Source organism: Sylvia atricapilla, chromosome Z (genome assembly GCF_009819655.1).
Source record: "Sylvia atricapilla isolate bSylAtr1 chromosome Z, bSylAtr1.pri, whole genome shotgun sequence".
Lineage (NCBI taxonomy): Eukaryota > Metazoa > Chordata > Aves > Passeriformes > Sylviidae > Sylvia > Sylvia atricapilla.
In genome coordinates, this window is record NC_089174.1 from 132,713 (window position 1) to 148,971 (window position 16,259).

At 47.3% G+C, this 16,259-nt stretch overlaps 1 protein-coding gene across 5 annotated transcripts in view; it reads right to left on the reverse strand.

Annotated features, from left to right (window-relative positions):
* The window catches only part of ARHGEF6 (Rac/Cdc42 guanine nucleotide exchange factor 6), a 38,489-nt gene that overhangs the window by 7,603 nt on the left and 14,627 nt on the right, over positions 1–16,259 (reverse strand). For all 5 annotated transcript variants that reach the window (XR_010745805.1, XM_066339225.1, XM_066339224.1 and 2 more), the window contains 11 exons: positions 14,099–14,169; positions 12,839–12,933; positions 12,087–12,182; positions 11,157–11,279; positions 9,734–9,872; positions 7,809–7,868; positions 5,533–5,679; positions 4,596–4,682; positions 3,554–3,632; positions 2,553–2,686; positions 2,168–2,293 (listed from right to left, as the gene is read on the reverse strand). Coding sequence is in view for 4 of the 5 variants with exons in the window: in XM_066339225.1 (XP_066195322.1) it covers positions 2,168–2,293; positions 2,553–2,686; positions 3,554–3,632; positions 4,596–4,682; positions 5,533–5,679; positions 7,809–7,868; positions 9,734–9,872; positions 11,157–11,279; positions 12,087–12,182; positions 12,839–12,933; positions 14,099–14,169 (1,157 nt within the window). In the remaining variant the exon portion in view is untranslated. The remainder of the gene's footprint in view (positions 1–2,167; positions 2,294–2,552; positions 2,687–3,553; positions 3,633–4,595; positions 4,683–5,532; positions 5,680–7,808; positions 7,869–9,733; positions 9,873–11,156; positions 11,280–12,086; positions 12,183–12,838; positions 12,934–14,098; positions 14,170–16,259) is intronic.

The window sequence follows — 16,259 nt, forward strand, 5'->3', positions numbered from 1 at the left end:
AGGATTCTACTTCTGCATCCCATACCTGGGATGTTTGATCCAGGGAGCCACTAGGCTCTCCTCCAGGTCTCCACAGCAAAGTCCTGAATGCTGATGTTATAAAGCCTTCACTTCATGCAAAGCAGCCAGTTAAAAAAAAGTAGTAGAAGAAACGATTTTTAAATCTTTTTCCTTTGCTAAACTGAATCCAGACACAGTACTTTACCCACACAACTTACCTGTTCTGTCATTTAAAATGATTACTGGAAACAGAACAGGAAAAATGACCCAATTTCAGTGGAAATAACAAGAGTGAGGTGCCATATACAAGCAGAGTCTGAGGTTTCCTGAGCACAGCTGGGTACAAGGAAGTGTGCAAGACTGTGCCATTCCATCCTACACTACGAGAAGACACGTAAAGTAACACTGGGTGTCTAAAAATCTCTACTCTTTCAGTCAACCTGTCTAACTCACTTCCCTGCAAGTAATCTTTAAAATTTGTATTCCTTCATTAGATCTTCATTATAGGAAGGTGTTTGCATGGAGCTGTCAGCATTGTTTATTTTGTGCTCTACTTGACATTAAAAAAATTAAAATACAGGGAAATAGGGAATCTGTTTAGTGATTAAGCATTCCGGAGGGAGAGATGAGACAGATGTGGATCTGCTTGGGCCAGCAGCCAGACTTATTCCCATCTGTCCTCGTGAGCTTGTATCCATGAGTCTCTCCCCAGGCTCAGGCCGGTCTGACTGAGTATCAGGCTGTGCCTGCCCAGCTCTGCTGGACATGTTGGCCTCTGGGTTTCTACTGACATGGTCAGCACAGCTTGCTCCCACAGAAGCCACATTTGTGGTCCTATGACACCTTGCAGGATACCACCCAGCATGCTATCTCCCCCTTGAGACTCATGGCAGGCTAGGCCTCTGTGGCAAAAACCTCCCCCCTGGTTTCGACACAGAGAGTTTAATTCCTGCTATGAGTGGCAGCGGACAAGAAACTGCAAAGGACCGTGCTATTAATGATATCACTCAATCTGTGGTTTTTCCCACAGAAAAATTTCTCTTCTACCTCAAACCTCTACCTTTTAATTCACCATGCAAGCAAGGAAAGGTTTAGCCCCCATTAGGAATTTGGAACATGCAAAGATTATGGGTCATTTTCAGTCTGCTCAGTTGGTATTTAAAAAATTTAATTCCCAAATGTGTTACTTTAAAAATTCTAAGAAATAGATGCAACAAGATGCAATGAGGCTACTTAAAATCTCTACCTGGAGCAGCAGACCCACAGTCCTGCCAGCTGCCAGACTCTCCATCCCTAAGTGTTGGGAGGGCTAATGGGGTCCAAGCCCCCTCCCTGTCCCCATCCCCATTGGGGCAGAAATACTCCCAGGGCTGCTGTACCAAGAAAGCAGCTGACTCAGATCCAGAGTGCTCACTCAACAAGGGGAACGTTACCTCAGGTACTGGTGAGTAATTCCAAAAACTTACCATGAGGTAGGGAAGGAGAGCATTACATTAGTGGTGCAGGGTGATACCAGAGCTAGGCTGTATTTTGGGTTTTCCCACACCAGCTCCCAGGCTGGGATTCCTGCAGGTGAAGCCATCCCTTAGCTGCTCCACCCCAGCAAGACATTGCTGTGCTAAAAACCCGGGTGGGTGGCAAAGGAGGGTCAAGCCTCACATCCTGCTCCAGCCACCAAAGTGGGGTGGAAGACACAAGAAACATGGGCAGGTGTTTCGCCTCTTCCTCATGGTGCACTATTGCTTCTCAATCCTGTACCACTGAGCTGCTGCCACAGCTGGAACACATTCCAGCAGGGAGCAGGCCCCTGTCCAGGCTCAGACCATGGCAGGAAAGGAGCTCCAGCACGGCAACTGCCAAAAGACAGGGCTCAGTGGGACACCCAGCTGTGGGACTGGTCACATCCAGCAGCTGAGGGTGCTGGCCATGGCAGCCAACAGCAAACATCCAGTCTGCACACACATGTACCCATGAGTTCTGTGTAGCACAAAGCCTGGCACAGCGACCAACATCCATCACAGGACTGAGACCAGACTGGCAGAGTCATTTCTCTCAACATCCCCAAGAACCTACATTTCTGTGCCCTTGCTGTGGGATATGAAACCTGGACACAAGGTCTATGGATTGTGTGAAATCAGGGTCCAGGACAGGCAGGTGGGATTATTACCTCTTTGTAACTCAGTGCTGCTGATGGTCTGAGTGGAGGAGCAGGACGGAGGCAGCTCAAGCTCCAGGGCTTGAGGATTTTTGGGGGTTCCAGAGGCCCACGGATCTGCCCAGCTGAACTAAATGTCTGAGAAAATAGATGAGAAGCAAACCAAGACTGTTACCCATCAAACAAGGCAGAGAAGTGGAGGGGGATGGACCAGCGTTAAGATGCTGAGACATCTAAGTTGCAACAAAAATAGGGCAGGATACATGTAAAATGGTACAAGCACAACACGGTCAAAAGCAAACTGCAGGATGTGTCGTTACAGCCGTCATGTTACCTCAGTGCCAGGTACTGCTGAAACAGAGAGCTCAGGCAGCAGAGGACAGGGGGTGACACTAACCGAATGAGGGCTCCAGGACTGTGTTTTGGAGACGGTGCTGCATGTCCCTTTGGTCAGCCTTTGCAAGTGCTCAAGCCATTCGTGCAAGTCCTGGCTGGTGCTGCAGGACACAGTGATCCGTTCCATCATGTTCCCTGTAGCCGAGGGTTAAAGAACTGTCTTTAGCAAGTGGTAGAGACTCAGGAGGAAACACGGGGTGAGATCAGCTTGGCACAGCAGGAAATGGCTCCTCAGTTTGCAAAGCCCAGTGGCTCCAAAAAGGCCAGGGAAAAGACAGAAACAGAAAAGCGGAATCATTAAGGTTGGAAAAGACATCTAAGATTATCAAGTCCAACCATTAACCCAGCACTGCAAGGTGCACCACTAAACCATGTCTCTAAGAATCTCACCTGCAATGATGACGTGACTGCCCGTCCTGCTCCGGGCAACCACTGACAGTACAGGAGCTGCAAGAAATGCTAGTGGAACCGGTGAGATGAATGTGTGAGGTTTATTTAATGTTGAACGTCATTAAACACAACGCTTCCATGATTAACAGGATTCTGACACCAAACCACCAGTGCAAACAGCTGCACAGCAACCCAGGCACTGAGCATGAAATGACTGTGTACAGCCACAAGTAATGAAATAAAGGGGAAAATGGGATGAAAGCTCCCTGATGACTAGAACCATTAATCTGTCAATAAATGAGGTACCCAGAGCTACAAGGGATGGCTACTGGGTACAGACAGGGCACACCAGTGCAGAGCAGTGCTACTGGGCTGAGAGATTTGTCCCATGCAAAATACTATGGTCTCCAACTGCAGGCAGAGGCAGAACTCCAGGGAACTTGGAGGAGATTGCCTCAAGTAGGACAGAGGTGCTCAGACACTCAGACAACACATGGTAAAAGAGCAGGAGGAAGATCATGGTGGGGGGTTAAGGGGAAGGACGACCAGTATTTCCAGTGGCAACTGTTGTTTGCACAGGGAGGACTGCCCCAGGCAGAGGGCCCCACTGACCTGTGATTTCAAACATGTGCTCATTCCCTTCAGCATCTTCCAGCTTTGTCAATGTCATTCCTGTCAAAGGCAGCTTTCCCTGGGAGAATTGAAGAGCAGTCAGTGTCTGCAGGTGTTTTTCTGCTTGTTTCTGCTGATTCCTTTCTCTTTGGAAATCGTCAATTAAAATTAATTTGTGAAAGCTTCAGACTGCATGAAGAGTCTCCCTTAATGTATGGATCTAGATTTCCCTGCACAATTAGGTCAAACCCCGGAGATGAGGCTCCCATGACAATTGAGTCATCCCTGCCTCATCTGCCCCCCTTTCCCTTCATTCAGTGCAAATCTTTTTTACAGTCAAGTCAGAAGGATCAACTTCCCCTGGCTCTTTCTGAAAGCTTTCCCCTCCCTCTGATTTGCATGCCGAACTGCTTGCTCACCTTACTCCCACCGATGGGTCAAGTAAGAAAACCCAGCAAAATATTTCCCAAATCTTTCTCATCTCCCTTGCTATGACAAATGACACATCAAAACAAGAGCATGCTTTTCCTGGCAGTATTGATGGTTTCAGACAGCTGGAGAAAAGCCAAGCCCTCAGCAGCCATTGGATGGTATGGAAAATGGTAAAGCACAAGAAATGCAGTGTTATACATTGTACCTCAGGAGGGGAATTTTCATGCTCTTTGCAGTGGGCTTTATGAATATTTTCCAGAGATGGCACAAAACTGAGAGCCAGCTGGCTGGTCAAAACTCTATAGCTAAGTCAGGACACCTTACACACACCCCCCACTCTCAAGAACAGCCTGTAGAACAACAGGTTTTGAGGTTTTACCTTCTTTTTTTTCCCCCTAATTTCACAGCATTCATTTACCACATGCTGCTTAACCAGCTATTAGGACAAAGGCATTGACTATGATGGCACATGGTAAGGCCAAGTCCTGGTCCCCAGCCTGGGCATCACAACAGAGAATCTGAAGGATGTAGAGGACTTGAATTTGACAAGAATGATCAGATTTGTTTTTTTGCACCGAAGACCTTGCAACTTCAAACTACGAATGCCTACCTGATAGATGAACCCACTCATCCGTGGGCTGGCAGACAGCATCAGCAAAACATTGGAAAATAACAAGAAATACCGCTCCTCTTTCTCCTGAGGGAATAAGAATTTAGGTTAGTCCAGTCTGCAATGCATCAGAAGCACCTGCCTCTAGCAAACTGAACCTGTTGCAACTGGAATTCCAGCCTGTGAGACCACCTTCAAAGCAACTATTCTGGCTTTTTTTTCCTTACAGCATCTCATTTATGCACCAGTTTTCCCTGCACAGATTTTTGTCTGCATCCTGCTAATCCTCTTCCAACCATTGCAGAGTGCCTCAGAAGGCCTTATGTCCCCCAGCACCCCACATCCTAAACAAGAAAGGGACTTCAGGAGTAGATGCTGCACAGGTTTGTTTTAAAGGTCTTGCCTTCCCAGGGACCAGCAATTCAGTGCTAACAGATACTTTCCACACAGAGCATGCAGCACATATGGCTTTAGCACCACTGGGGAAGGTCTGTGTCAGGCACTGGTGCGGTGCATTAGGACCAATAGGACAGGAATCACTCCAGCTAGTTCCAAAGCACAGTCAGCTCTGGGATGAGGCATCAGAGCAGCCCCTGTGCTGCACACAGGACATTTTCTAGTCACTCTCATTTCTCAGAGTAAGTCACAGGGGAAAAAGAGGGAAATTAATTTGCTATATGACACCAAGATACTTCTTTCCTTGAAAAGTGTGTCACCAAATGCCTGAAGCTAAGCCTACAGGGTGCCTGACTCACTCCAAAGACATGCACAGTTCCATTGCACAGCTCTTCCTAAGGTAAAATTATTTATTAGCATTATTTGTCATCAGTCTGTAATGGAGAAGCAGAGGAGCTGCTGCCTCACATCACTTACCCCGGGGAGCAAGTAGGTATTCAGACACAAGGTCTTTAGCCAGCAGAAGGAGCACCACACTCACCTCACTTCCCCCTGACTGCACCATGACCTGGGACATGTAGATGACGTTTCCCATCATTTTTATGTCCTCTCCTTCCCAGCGCTGGATGGATTCAGAAAGGATTTGCAACTCAAGTTGTTTTCTCTTCCTCAGCTCCTGGCATTGCGACTAGGAATCACAGCAGAGCTTTGTCAGCTGAAGGGCAGGAGCCAACCCAAACCATCCCAGTTTCATAAGCAACACTCACACAGCCTTGTGGGCTGAGGGATGGTCATGTCATGGATCAAGAAAGCCTGCTTTGGCTTTTTATTTATTAAAAAAAATCAAATCTTAGTAATTTATGGACTATTGATTACATTCAAATGTCCAGGAAATTGCAAACTGCACTGAGTAAACTTTTCTTTCCAAACCAGCCCTACCTCAGAGAGTTCAGGGTGACAATTTCCAAATCAAGACAGCTGCACAGTTAAATGTATCTAATTTTGCTACTGCTTAGAGGGATTTTACCCATTTTGTCCAAACAGCAGAGTTGAACTTGTAGCACTGCAAACTCCCCACAAGTAAGATGGGTGGATATTTTCTAACCAAAATCTGGGAACCCAAAAGCAGGACTGGGCAGTATTGTAGGTTAGCACAAAAAAGAATCTTCTGAAAATACTGTAATTGAAAAGAATGGACCACTGCTGAGCAGCTGGGGACTGAAGAAGCTCCAGGGAGCGACCAGTCTCTCATCAGCTCTCAGCAAGAGAGGACAATGCTGACTGAACAAAGTCTTGCAAATCCAAGCAATACTTTCTTTATCCGACCCCTCCATGAACAGGGAGAATTTCTGCAAAGCCAAACCAGGGGCATTTTCACCAACTGCTTTTTTTTTCCAAACCCCTTTTCCTGACAGAGATTTTCCTCCTTTCCAATTCATTGACTATGCAGCACTTCAAAGAGAGAGGCTGCACTGGGTCTACACAAATGTATATGGTCTGAAACCGCATACATTTGAACCAAACTGTGGGAGTTTACTCTGGTTCTACAACAGTTGTACATTTTGATGGCTCCCCAAGTGTCCAAATCCAATGTTTCCAGGATAAAAATCCAAATATAATCCACAGGAGTCCATCACAGTCTGTGCAGAGCCACCGCTGTGAATCACAGTGGCTCCTTAGTCCCTTCCCTGCCTTTGCTCGGGAATATTCCTCGCCCCATAACATGATCACATGCCCATCACAAGAGGCACCTCTTCCAGCCTAACTTCAAATCCACACTAAACCTCTTTAGTTGTGTCATAATGACATTAAATTACTCATCACCCAAGTACTCATTTCAAGTAAAACGATCCAGCATTTACAAGATTTCGTAAAGATTAATGACACCTTGTAATTTAAATGAGTTATTCCCCTACTAGCTTCCAGAATAAATGGAAAGAGTGCTGAGCTTCTAAGTAAACGTAACATGATTACCCTTTCCTGTTTTCTATGAACTTTCTCCTCCCATCTTTTATCTCCACTGCTAAACACTTGCATCTGTCACAAACGTGTGACAACTGTTGTGCTAAAGGAAGGAAGCTGGACTATATCTGGAGTAGTTACAGTGAAAGGTTCTCTGTGGCTACAAAGCAAGAGAGACTAAAGCATTTTTAATAACCGATAAAAGCTTTTCCAGGTAAAACCTTTGTGCACATGGATGGCTTTTCTCCCTCTGTTTCAATTCAGTGCAGCAGAACTTTGAGGGGTGCAGGCGACAGAGTTCACAGAAACAGGTTTGCTATCTCTGACTCATTCCTTCTCTCTGTTCCCACACTGATTGCCACGGCACCTGGAGCCACAAATTACTGGAATGTGGTCCAAGTCTCCTGATGCCTGTGGAGCAAACCGCAGCGAAACAAAGAGCTACCCCATGGGCTCAGAGGGGAACTTCCCATTGGCACCAGCATTGGGGTCAGTCACAGCCAGGCTACCCTCTCCCTCAATGAGCAAGAGGTGGTCTAGTTTCAGGTGGCAAATGATTAGGGAATGGAGGCAACAGGAGATGAAAGGGACCCTGCTGCCACCACGGTCCACAAGTGGCTTTCAGTGATAGAGGAGAAATTTGGAGAGCCACCATCTCTGCTCCGGAACCATGGAGCCACTGCGCAGCCAGGACCAGCTCTAGGCTTGAAATGTGAAATTAAGTTTCTTTGTAACCCATATTTTCCATTCAAAAAGACCTTTTATCCTAATGAGGAGACAAATGTCAGCCTTGACTCATTCTTTATGAAATGGAGACCCGAAATGGAGTGCTCTATTTTAAGAATTGCCACCTACCACAAGGGACTTGAAGGATGTGACAGCTTTCAAAACATCTTCATGATCTGCATGCGCCTCCTAGTGAAGGGAGAACAAACTTCTCAGCCATCAGCAGCAGTGGCACCCACCCTGAGCATCACCCACAGTCCCAGGACACGCAGGGCTGAGCATACAGCATGGGCTTCAGGAGGGGGTCGAAGTCCCCCAGGTACCTTCCTCACCATCCACTTCAACATCGCATGGCTAAAGGCAGCTATGCAATTCACTGATAATGAGGGAATTAATGAGTTTAATGAGTGTGAAGTGGTCAGAGCAAAAGTAGGTATGACTGGGCTTAGAACAAATCTGACTTGCAAAGAAAAAAATTCAGTGAAAACAGGCAGTGGTCCAGGGTGCACCTTCAGGAAGGAAACGGACATTGACGTGCCAGATATTCCAGCCACTGCCCCATCAAGGGTGGAAATCCACCAGCTTCCAGGGATCTTCACCTCTGAGCTTAAGGGAGGGCATGTCTGAGCAGAGAGCTCTTGGGCCAGGTAAAAGCAGAATGGAGTTCCTTATCTCTGACCCAGCTGTACATTAGTGCTCTCCCAGAATTTTCTCCTGGATCCAGGGCCCTGCTCTTCAGCACCAAGTTCTCATACCAAAGAAATCGTCAGGTGTCCAGGGTGTGATGGAGCTGTCCCTGCAGCCTGGGATTTCTCATCGGGAATGTGGGATGAGTGGCTGCCCTGAACACACCTGCCCCCTCAGTCAGCTCTGCAGCAGTGCAGGGAATGCTGTGGTGTACATCCACACTGCTCATAGCCATCCTCTTCCCACAGCATCACAGCTTAAACCTCAGCCTGACTGATTCATGCAACAAAACTCCCACACCCAGCTTAGAAACGAAGCGAAATAGGTGACGTGTGTGTCCCTAAATCCACTGCTGAATTGCCTGCAAAGAGCAGGCAAAGAGCACAATGCATATCCTGCAAGGAGCACATTATCCCTGCATGGGTATGGTGGCTGTAGCCAGGCTCAGCTCAGTCCCTGCAGCTCAGTGCAGCCAGGTGAGAGGATACAGGTAGGTCTGGAGTGTGCCTACCCCGCAAGCTCTCATGCCCACTCCTATGCAGGAGTGTCCCTGGCTCAAGCATAGGAGTTTTAATCCTTTGGCTTGACTGTAGGTCATGGATAAGTGTGCTGAAATAACTGGCACTTAAAACTGGATGAGGGGGAAAAGTAAGCTAGCTTAAAAACAGACTGTTACTTCTGTTTTTTTCAGCCCCTTGCAGCACCCCTGAGTTTTCCCTTTGTTCAGCTGGAGTGCACCAGCAGTGAGTAGCAGAGCTCTAATAGCAGAGATCTCTACAGTCCCTGGGGCAAGAAATGTCCTGAAGCAGACCTGCTTCTTGCCAAGAAGTCTCTGTGCCCCTGGCTGCTCTCTCCCTGCTCCCAGGGACTAGCTCTCCACCTGTGTCTGTGCTGGCTGCCAGATCCATATCTGTGCAGCTTTGCCACCACCCAGGAGCACAGCCCAGGGGCAAGGGGTGGGAATGTGCCTTTGAGCCACAGGAGTGAGTGGCCAGGCTTAGGAATCTCATCAAATGATAACAAAAACACAGATTTATTCTCAGCTGTGCAAATAAACAGCAGCTGCAGCCCAACCCTATACTCTGCCTTCACTTGTGCTGGAAATGGCCCATCTTTGAGGAAGGGCTGGGGTGAAGAGCAGGCAATGAGTTTCCACATTCCTCAGACTCTTCCACCAGATTCTCACTTTTAATCTGAAAGGTGAATAATGTCTGAGGGACATGGGAGATCTCCTTGGAGACATAGTGAGTACTTTTAGCCACATGATGCTCCAATACCAAGAGGCAGAGATGCCTCTTGAAGCTCAGGGAGCAGGTCTGGCAGCATCAAGGGGCAGAGCCTGCCCAGCAGCCCCACACCCCACCTACCTCCATGTGCCTCTCCAGCTCCTGCAGCAGGGTCACATATTTATCCAGCCTCAAGAAGGGTTTGCTGAGGCTTGTGGTCAGGATGAGGATGCCTGGACTGGCCGCACCCTGGCTCTCCATGAACTTCTCCAGCTCATCACTATAAAAGAGACAACAACAACGAGCTCTCAGAGCTGAGGGCTCTGTTTTGCTGCCTTCCATGATCTGCTGATGGCCAGGGCTCTGCTCTGAGCTGGTGTAGTGCCTCTTTAAAGGCAGCACAAACTCTCCTCTGAGCATCCCCAACCCACCACCAACTCCATGGAGCAGGCAAGGAGCTTCTAGCCAAGCAAGACCCTTATCCCCTGGAAAGCAGGAGAGGATGCTATGTGGCCACAGGTGTTGGAATGCACAGCCCCTGGGGCACACTGGTGCTAGCCACTGATCCCCCAGCACAGCCAGGGCCAGGTGTCTGGTGGGTGGGGAGAGGAGGAGGGGGCTGCACAGGCTCGTGCTGTGCTGGAGGAGGCTGCAGCAATGCTATGGGACCCTGCTGGAAGCTGTGATGCAGGTCTTTGCTTGTACATTTCTCCAGAGAACATGGCTTCTGTGTGTCAGCACATTTGCCAAAGCTGATTCTTGGGTTGATTTAGGAAAAGGAGTCAGACTGAGAAATTGCATGGAAGAGTAATTCACTGGAGCTAGGCTTGTTGTTACATTGAATTAAAGCTGGATTTCAGCAGGTAAGTAAATACATTGTGAGTTCCCACTGCAGAATGGGAAGACTTAAATACTAGGAATGTGGTGCTGGCTTTCCCACCATTGCAGAGAGGACAGCTAACCTGCATTAGGAATGACACAGTGGCAGCATCTTGGCTTGGCACACTTTTGAGCAGGACATCACACAAACTCAAGTGTCTACTAATGTGGGTCATGTTGAAGAAAGGTGTTATTAATGTGATTTACCAGTGACTCTGAAAATCAACCATTTGGTTGAATAGAAGCTCAATTAATAAACTGGGTAACTGGATGACTCAATGACCATCCTCCTTCTGCAGAGATGTGCCCTCCACCATGGTGCCACAGGGGAACACCCTCCCATCTGTCAGTGTGTGAGCACTTGAGCACTGGGTCTGAAACAGCATCTGGGTCCTTTAGCAAGTAACAATCACAGAAGATGCTATTGTCAGAGCCAAGGCTGCCTGTTTGACCCAAGGTGGGAGTCCTGTATGTGCAAAAAGGGCCTGTGAGATCAGCTCTGAACATGGGCAGTGTGAAAGAGTCTGAAAGTGCCTGAAAGGCCCTGCTGAAAAGCCCAAAACCACAGCAGTGGGAAATATCCTTGCCCTGTTGTCAAAACACAGGTCAACAGCCATGCCAGGCCAAGTACTAATAACAAAAGTTACCTTTCTAAAGGAGTCTGAATGTCTTCTCCATCACTCACCTGTGCTGTGTGAGGACATTCACTGCTGAGGGATGGTTAGCACAGTATGTCAGGTACAGGGAGCGGAACTGGGGCATCAGGCTCATGAAGCAGCCTCCCACACGCTGCTGGTTCTCGGGGAGTCTACAGACACCAACACACCACCCACATTAGGCTCTGCAGCTGCACCCTGCAGCCACAGCATCTCTGGAGATGCCCAGGAACTACCCACTGCTCAGGGAAGTTCCCAGGTCATCTCATAACTGCAGCACTGAGCAAAACACCCCCCACACCTGCCACCTGGGGAGGACAAAGAGGGGGACTCTCACGTGGGTCTGGGCTCTTGTGGTGCAGACAGTGAGCATCACAACCCATTATCAACCTCAGACAACCTGTGACTCAACCTGCTATGTATCACCAACAGGACTACAGTTGGGATGATGGGGATGTGGATGTGCTGGAACTAGGGGCAGTGCAGGGGTGGGTCCCACTCTGGGCTGCCCATGAATATGAAAGACTGAGAAAGAAGGAGAAGCCACAGCCTGAATATTCAGGCTTTCCCAATCTCTTTTCAGCCTTTAGCTAGGGCTAAACATGTGTGTCAGCTTCCCTGCAGGAAATTATCACCTCTAATAATTTGCTCTTTGCTCCCTGGCAATTCCCATCTTCTTGCCTGGCAGATCTCCCACCCCGCATGTGTCTGCATCTTTGGATTAGGCACACTTTTGTTCAGCTCTAGTGACACTCTTTCAGCAGAAGCCTTAATACCAGCAATGTCAGAGTTCCTTCTACCTTCTCTTCTGCCAAAGCACTGCCTGCCACCTTTCCTCAGCCCTGTTATTTTCTTCTATATTTAAGAAGTCTAAGAGGAACATTAATGAACATGTCATTCTATTACTTTTAGCTATAGTTGAAAAGCTTAACAACCTCAGTGCTATGACACAAACTTACTTTGCAACTTCTTCCAAGGCTTGGTTCAGTGTTTGCTGAAAAGCAGAGATTTCTTCCATGTTTCCCAGCAATGCCATGATGTCCCCAGCGCTGAGCCTACAAGAGCCACATTGCCAGTCACCATCAGAGAAAAATTGCTCTCAGGAGCATCCTGTTTTTATTTATCAGCAGCCCTTCCAGAAAGACACAAAAATATCTCCTTCCCTAGATACAGCATGGGACAGAACACAAAATTCATGATCTGTGAGCTACAGACCACAGTCTCCTGAAGACTTCTGCTGTCAAGGATTATCTTAATTGGATTTTAATCACTTAATCCTACTAATCTTCTCAGACCTTTAGCTGTCTAATAGACATAGACAGATGGGATTTCAGCCAGAGGTGGGGAGGGAGGTAAGTGCACAGACACGGAGTTTTGTCTTCAGAGATTCATGCCATGGGTTTTCCTGCAGGAGGAGAGTCCTACAGATAAGGGCTTCTTTGTTCCTTGAGTGAGGTTGGATGTTTCCAAAGCTCACGTGTTAGTTTCTGTCATCCTAAGAGTCACTCTCATACCACCCTCATTTTGGCCTACAAGGCTGAGGGCATGAAAAATTTTCCCACACGAAGATTTTGGGAAGGGAGAAGTGACTGAAATACAGAAGCCTTAGAATACCACTTTCTAATCTCCCCTGACTGGACAATCCCCTCTGTCCATGACACTCTAAGGCTTCCACAATGTTCTCTCCACCTCAGATCCCCTTATATCTTACTTATCATAAGACTGGAGGGGTCTTAAGTAAGTTCCCAGAAGTGACTGTAGTTCCTTTGCATAATCTCGTTCTGTTTCCAGAATATTTTGCAACACCTAGGGTGAGAGACAGAGCACTGAGGAAAGATCTTTGCACTAGAAAATTAGTCAAAAGAACACAACATCAGCTTCCAAGACTGGAAAATCATGGAAGTGTATTTTAAATCCAGAAATTACATTTCTTAATGCAGAACCCAGAACACTCAGGAAATATCTGACCTGGTGGTCAAATATTGAGATTTTACTTTGCAAACTTGGGGAGGGCCTGGAAAGCAGGTGTTAAAGGCTGCACCAAGGATGGCTTCTGTGGCACACCTCGTTTGCCACTTTGGGGAGGTAATGATCTGGGTTTGGTCCTGCTAGCCCATCTCAGCAGCTAGTTTGTCTCTGGCCACACAGCAGGCAAACTCAATGCCTGCACACTCCCAGTCAGCACTCCAGTTTCTTACTGTGGAGACAGTGGAGGTGGTTTCCAGCTCCCTGGACACACTGTTTCTGCTTTGCTTGAAATACATTTAGACATACTGATGAGCAGGATTAAGCTCCAGCACTGAGAACCAGGGATGCTCACATGAGGCCTCCTCACTCACTCACACCACAGCCTGGATACAGGGGGAAGGTAAAGCCTCTGCTTTGCCAGATCTCCTCACTTTGGCAGCAATATGCAAAGGAGGGGGCGTTTCCCCCACCCCTTCTGCAGCAGAAATTCATGGTCTGGCAGGCTGTGAACCTGCTCCAAAGCCAAGGTCAGTTACAAAGGCAGGCCATGTGCTGTGGCAGCTGCCCATTCTCTGAGGGCTGCAGCTGCTGGCAGAGGCACAGGACAGGCACCTTGGGGTGTAACACCTCTGGCCAAACCCAAGAAAAAGGCCAGAGCCCTGATTTGGCTTGCTTACATTGTGACATTATTTCCCCACCTTTATCAACAGGAAATGCTGCCCCTCTTCCCCTGAACTGATCTGAAAACTGCAACCTCTCCTTAATTATCTCAATTGTCTGCTTCAAGTCCCTACTTTTGACATCTTGCAGCCACTTTTATTTGTGGTTTACAGTCTCAATGGCCTAGAATCAAGGTAATGGAAACAGCTGCATTTAAACAGAGTCACATCCCCAATTGTTACAATTTTCTTCAATGATTTTTAAGGGAAAGAGCCAGAAGATTAATAACATAGTACTTATTAAAATGTATGATAAAATGTATGATCAGCACTTTAAAACTTACCACAGGGTAATAATTCTTTGTCAGCTGAGTGTTTTCTAGCCCTTTCAATGCTTTGGGAGAGAGTGGTTTATCTGTACAAAAAAAAAACCCAGGAATAAATTACAGTGCACAGCTCTCATTATTCCATCAGGAAAAGACACCAGCACATTATGTCCAGCAAATGCAACTTCACCCTTGTGACCACAAAACTTCAATTGCAGGGTTTGTTTCCCTATTTCATAAAAAACTAGAATAAAACCAGTGGCATGTACAACACTGACAGTGACCAAGCAAGTCACATCAGAAGCGTCATGCATCCTCTGCCAACCAACATCCAGGTTTGCCCCAAAATCCCTGGCAGAAGCCCAGTATCTGGCAAAGTTTGGAACAACAGTGTTGCTTCATCTGGGCCACTGAACTTGGCTTTAAAACTGGGTGTCTGTCAGAAATGACAGATACTGTGGTTATTTCCAGATGATTCACAAGGCACTTGAAGCCAACCCCAATCAATATGCTGACCTCCCATCCCATAGTCACTTGTGATGAGAAATCTTTCTCTGAATGAAGGTAGATTTAAATGAAAAGCTCACAAAACCCTGGAACAATTCTCATTCTGCATGTGATAAATCTCTGTGGATGCCACCAGCACTGTACATATGTGCATACACACACACGGACAAATCCCTGCTCCAATTTCCTTCCCTAGAGAAGCCCCTTCCCTTTCAGCAGCATGGCTTTCCCAGTAACACCAGCCCCCTCTGGACTGGGACAGGCAGGCAGTGCAAGGTGCCACAGTCCTAGCCACACTGCACATACTGGAACAGCTCCATGCCACATGGAGCAGCCAGGCTCTCCCGGCTCCCTGCAATCATTCACACAAGGCAATTACTTTCATACTGATAGAACAGGAGAAACTTGAAATTGGTAAATTTAGCCTCTTTATGTATTGTCTAATTATTGCCCTTGTAGTGCTTCCTGTCGCTTCCAGCTAAAGGCTCACAGGAGCTCAGCTCCACAGTTATGTCACAGAACCACAGAACATTTCCACCCAAAGGGCACACCTAGGATACAGCAGAGGTATGGACACTGCTGAAAAACAAGTAACTCCATTCAGAATGACAAGTCTTACACTGTGTAGGTGGGAAAAGCAGCTCCCTGTCAGCTGCAGCCCCAGCAGCACTCCTGGGGCAGGGAGGGTTTACTGATGGTCCCTTATTCCTCACTTGCAATATGGACAAATCTCCTGACGACACAGACATAGGGCAATGAACCCTCCTGCCATGTGAAATGGTGAGAGGATCTGGAGGGAAACGCTCCGCAGACAGAAAAATCTGATGGGCTCTTACATTACGATCTACAGGAGACTGGCCCTTCACTTCAGTGAGGTACTGTCATGTCATGCAGCTCCCACCTGACTTTCCCTATACAATTCAAGTTTGCTCTCCTTTGTTTAAAACATCTCTCTTCTCCCCACACTGAGTTAATTAGTGACTCCTGAGTTGTGCCAGACAAGCCTTCAATCCCTGCTGCAACTTCCTGCTCCAGCTCTGACATAATTTCCCAGAGGGAAACAATGGGAGATGAGATATCCTAACAATGATTTTTTTAACTTAGAATTAAATAAAAAATTGAAATTATTCTGAGCGCTAAATAATGAATTATTTTTCTTCCCTCCTTTGCTTTATTTTTGCAAAGGTAGAAGCAAGCATATCTAACAGGCTGCACATTTTGCAGATATTTTGCAGACCCCTGCTGGCATCTCAGTGTTTGAGGCCAGAGCAGATCCTGAGCCACAGAACCAGCACCAAGCACACAACTGGTCTCTGTCTATGGTAAGTCCTCAAGGCACATTAAGGAGTTAAGTTGAATTTTGCCAAAAAATAGTTTAATCTCACACAAATGCCTGGGTAGAGGTGAGCTGCTTGAATGGACATGTAATGCCACAGGGCAGTTGGCCAGGGGCCCCACATCATCATCACTCTACGTCTTGGTACAACCACACTGCAGAAAATGTTAAGGACATGCAAGACAAATAAAGACAGATATCATCAGACAGATCATCCCCTCCCTCTTCCTTTCAATATTGCAGCAGAAGCATCTGGGGAAAAATGTACTCTGTGAAATCAGCCATAATTATGGACCAAAACAGGGACCATGCCCTGTGGCCATGCAGTTTTTGTCA